General features: G+C 39.3%; 1 protein-coding gene across 1 annotated transcript; it reads right to left on the bottom strand.

Annotated features, from left to right (window-relative positions):
- Nucleotides 1-243: 243 nt before the first annotated feature.
- Nucleotides 244-5,089, bottom strand: LOC137728282 (TMV resistance protein N-like). The gene is made up of 5 exons (XM_068467115.1): nucleotides 4,666-5,089; nucleotides 2,829-3,939; nucleotides 2,336-2,629; nucleotides 1,097-2,245; nucleotides 244-1,008 (listed from the first exon to the last, which is right to left on the bottom strand). The coding sequence occupies exons 1-5, from the start codon at nucleotides 4,857-4,859 to the stop codon at nucleotides 244-246; spliced, it is 3,513 nt and encodes a 1,170-aa protein (XP_068323216.1). The 5' UTR covers nucleotides 4,860-5,089.

Genomic DNA, 5,089 nt, shown 5'->3' with positions numbered 1-5,089 from the left:
GCTAGTATGGAAAGACAAATTGTAATCCCACAGCAACATGCGAGCATTACTATGTAGTATATCCTATACCTATATTTTGTTTCTTATTGAACATTAGGATGTAAATAGATTTTGAGATAGATGGTAGACAATTTTTAATATTTTTCACACGTTTTGAAACTCGTGACATCGCGCGAGCAACAATTTCAACTACGAACCTTATATTGTATTGTGGTTGAATACTGGATGAACTCGATTTTTTTTTTAGATTGAAGTTTGGGAGAGGCCTGAACCAGCAATAGACTCGTCACTTCCACGTGCTTGCTCAGACTCATTGCTTGCTTCCTCGTCGCTTCCACTTTCTCCCTCATAGTCATCGCTTCCACTTGCTTCCTCAGACTCATTGCTTGCCTCCTCGTCGCTTCCACTTTCTCCCTCAGAGTCATCGCTTCCACTTGCTTCCTCAGATTCATCGCTTTCACTGGCTTTAGGATCACCACTCCCACTTGCTGCAGACTCATCCTGTTCTTGTCGTGACATGGCATCAACTTTTAATTTCTCAGCATCTTCGGCATACAACAGGCATATCCCACACTTTATCACCTCACAGGATAGATGCCTTGAGGTTATATACAATCCACGGAAGTAAACAGAGACCTCAGTGACACGGTTGTAAAAAGCAGAGGACCATTTTGCTCCCTCTTCATATTCAAGGTCTTTATACAATACGAACACGTGCCGTCCGCAACGACAAAATTCTCCGGGTCGACACGGACACCTGAAGGAACAATTGATTTCATGACTTTCCCCCTCTTCCGTTTTGAAATTGTACTTGCATCTAAACTGCAGATACCGGTTAACAACGAATCTGTTTGCAATAACGGATAGAGCGAAACCCAAGAAACCTTCACGAAACCAATTTGCAGGAAGCCTGACATTTATTGAAGCCCCCTCATTTTGATGTACGAACCATTTTGGAATTTTATATCCCGGAAGTGCAATGGTAACTAAGGGTTCAGAAAACTCTTTCTGCAACAGTAATTCACATCACATGTTACTAAACACATATAGAGAGAGAGAGAGAGAGAGAGAGAGAGAGAGAGAGAGAGAAACATACGTAATCTTCCTTTTCTTCTTTTAACTTTGAAGACGCAGTTGCCACTCGCATGATTCTAAGCTGTGAATCAACCATTATGTTGCTCCTTGCATCAGCATTATAACCCAAGCTTCGACAATTATAAAAAGTATGTTCCTCTCGAAGCAATTCATACCTATTCCAACATTGTGTAATTGCAGTCCTTGAACTTGACACTGTCTTCAGTGACTTGCACCCATCTGCTTCAAGACGACTTAGCAATGGTAGCTCTGGTAAAGATTCAAGGCTCATGCACTCGATTAAGCACAGGCAAGACAGCTGAGAAGCTTGTTTGATGCCTGAGGGCACGCTCCGAATTTTGGTTCCTCTCAAATTAATATCCCGTAATGAGGTTGAGCAAATGAGGTTCTCAGGGATTTCTAATATACCGCTACCTCCGAATTCTAGTACTTCAAGAGAGAGCAAACCAACAGGGCCAGTCGGCTGAGGAAAATTTTGAAGCTCCGAGCATTTAAAAAAGTTGAGTTTTTTTATATTTGTTAATTTGTAGATGTTACTTGGGACAACTTTAAGTGTAAAGCAACCACTGAGGTCAAGTTCCTCAAGAGATTTCAACTTACAAATGCTCGGTGGGAGGCTCACAAGATTTTTACAATCCTTCAGTTTAAGTTTGGTGAGACAAAAGAGACACTCCATCGATGACGTGGGCAATACTTCTATTTTTGTGCTAGACAAATCTAATTCACCAATACCCCTGGGAAGCTCCCAAAACTTTTCAAGAGAGGAGCAGTACTTTAGACTAAAAGCACCACAGACTTTCAGCTTGCAACTACTGCTTGGAAGTTTCTCAAGTTTTTCACAAAAATCAATATCCAAGCAAGAAATTTTTTCATGAGACCAAACTGATGACGGCAACTCCTTTATGCCACTGCCGCTTAAACTTAAGAATTCAATATTGCCTGGCATCTCTGGAAGATACTTGAGACTCTCACACAATGAAAGATCAAGATAAGTAAGCTTGTCAAGATCTTTAAAATACAGAGGAATTTCAACCAAACTTTCACATGCGAAAAGATCTATGTGCTCGATATTTGGAGTCCCCAAGAGGTTTGGAAGTGCAGTTAGATGTTTGCAGTGACTAAGTGTGAGCGCTTTTAAGTTCACAGGATTCTGTAACAAATTAAAGATGAGAATTAACAACTTAGTCTGAATAAGTTTCTACACTACATCTTGCACAATAACTCTAATAAGCACATATACCTGGCCTCCATTCCAAAGTTGCTCTACTTGGCTGTCGGGCATATGAAGCTCAACAAGATTTTCAAGAGAAAATTCTGGAGGCAAAGATTTCAAAGGATATCCCTCCCATAAAAGATAACGAAGAGAATTGGGAAGGGAAAGAGTGTTAAGGATATTCCTCCCTTTCCAAGGTTCCCAAAATGAACACATAGCACTAACACTGAGCAATCTCATATTATACATCTTTGTAAAGTCTGCATGAACCAAGTTTTGCTCTCCAATCTCAAAGAATATGGCTTGAACCTTTTTAGTTCCCTGACAACCAACAACAAAGTACAAATGTGAACACACTAACACAACAAAATTTAATCAAAACAACATTTGTAGGAGTATGACTTATTTTTGAAATGAGTTATTTAACAAAGTACATTCATAGGAAGTACACGGTATTTTATTGTTCTATTTCTTTTCTTTATTGTTTAAAAAAAATTATGAATGCACTTGCGGCTCTTACCGTGTTATTTTTCATTATATGATAGACATCCTCAGCAATGAATAGCCTACTACGTTTTCCGGGCTCTTCAATACATTGTTTGCGAACAATTGCCCGACCCATTTCTTGTACCAAATCATGCATATCAATGGTTTTCTGTTCCGAATCAATCGATATGAGAGATCTATCACAGAGAACTCTAATTCCATCTGCCGCACATGAACCACCATGCAATTGGCCAAAGTCTACCATCTTTTTTACATCCTCAATACGCTTGCCTTCATAAAAGCATGCTATATCAAGAAATACCTCCTGCGCATTTCTTCCTAATCTATTATAGCTTACTCTGAACGTATTTTGAATTTCTTCATTGGGATAATTTCTCAGTGTGCTCAATACATCTTCCCACTCTTCTTTGCTCTCACATGGAAACAATAAGGAACCCAAAACTTCAAGAGCCAGTGGAATGCCTCCAGCATATTTTACCACCCTTGCCGACAACTCTCTATATTCTTCTCTAGGAGAGTTATCCTTGAAAGCATGAAATTGAAAGAGCTGAAGAGTGTCATCAGTTTTCATTTTCTTAACCTCATATATATATTTTTCATCACTAACAGCTTTCATGAGTACACTCCGTTCTCTACTTGTTACGATGATTCTACTTCCATCACCGTAGCGAAGATTATCTCCAGCTAGATCTTTTATTTGCCTTGAGTCACTAACATCATCAAGAACAATGAGAACCTTTGTACGGTTGAGCCTTTCTTGAACAAAAGTTGAATCTGTGGAGAGATTTTCTTCCCTTAAGATCTCTCTAAGAAGTGTTTTTTGCAATTGATCAACTCCATCTTTTTGCTCTGATTTCTCCCTAACATTGTTAAGAAGACAAGAAGCTTCGAAGTTAGAAGAGAGTCTCTTGAACACAGCCTTTGCAAGGGTGGTCTTTCCAATGCCACCCATACCCCAAATGCCTACAGTGCAAACACCTTGCCAATCATTAATGCTTAATAACGATTCAACTTCCTCAATGCGGCTTTCAATTCCAACCATGCTCTTTAAATCATATGATGTTTCACGTTTCAATTTCGTTGAAATATCTTCCACAACTTCCTCAATGAAATCCGCATCAGTCCTTCAAAATATTAGTATATTAGTATGAATGAGAAGCAATATATAGTAAGTAATGCCTTCACTATCTATAAGGATTGTTTAGTTTCCAAAAAAATCTATAAGGATTGTTTGAAGGCTAGTTTGGTATTGATGGGGATTTTTTAAAAAGCTGCTTCTGGTATACTATAAGAATAAATAGATAAAAAATAAAGCAGTTGGTGTTTGGTAAAACTGAACAGATGCAGGTATGGCGCAGGCATGATCCGATGCGGATCTGGCCAAACTGAACAGCTGCGGTGAAATATTGGTGTAATTCTGAAGAATTTGGGTGAAATATCTGTGGGTTTTCTTCTGCATGAAGGGCGTGCAATAATCTTCGTAGGAAGAGGGGGAGGAAAGAGTGGCGGAGTTCAGGGGTCGGAATTTAGGGGCCGCGCGAGGAATTCAGGGGTTGGAATTTCAGGAATTTTAGGTATAGCTAGGCAGCCGCGGGAGGTTGTGTGTGTTTCGACTCTGAAGGCCAAGGATTTCTGGATTTTCGACGGCAGAGAGTATGCAATTCAACTGATACCCTTTTTTGTTTGAAGAGTCAAACCCAGAAAGATTGGTTGCAATCCTAAAAGTAGTTTTAACCCAAAAATTGGAGATGGCCACAAGTAGAAATTTTTAGTTTTAACCTAAAAATAAAAATTTGAAAAGAAATAGTCACAAGTAGAAATTGATACAAGTTACAAAGTTACTTGCGCACCTTGCCCATACTGTCCCCTTTTTGTTTAAATTATCAAATCCAGAAAGATTGGCTGCAGTCCTCAAAGCTTTCCTCCACTTGCGCACCTTGCCCATACTGTTCCCTTTTTCCAGTTCAGCAAATGCATCTGCATAACTCCCTTTTTGTTTTCGCACATCTGACGGATTGATGTCGTAAAAAATAGGTACAACCATATGACCATATTTCTTTTTGCATTTGAGTATATGCACAAGTTCAATCAAACACCATGTGGAAGACGCATAGTTTTTGGAGAAAATGATGACCGAAAGCCTTGATTTCTGGATTGCTTTTAGCAGGGCAGGTCCTATTTCATCTCCTTTCTTCAGTTTGTAGTCTACGTAGGTTTCGAATTTCTTGCGAAGTAAGGCAGCACGAAGATGGCTGGTAAAAGTTTTGCGGGTGT

Source organism: Pyrus communis, chromosome 3, assembly GCF_963583255.1.
Source record: "Pyrus communis chromosome 3, drPyrComm1.1, whole genome shotgun sequence".
NCBI lineage: Eukaryota > Viridiplantae > Streptophyta > Magnoliopsida > Rosales > Rosaceae > Pyrus > Pyrus communis.
Note: the sequence above shows the minus strand (reverse complement) of the source record. Positions and strands in the feature narration are given on the sequence as shown.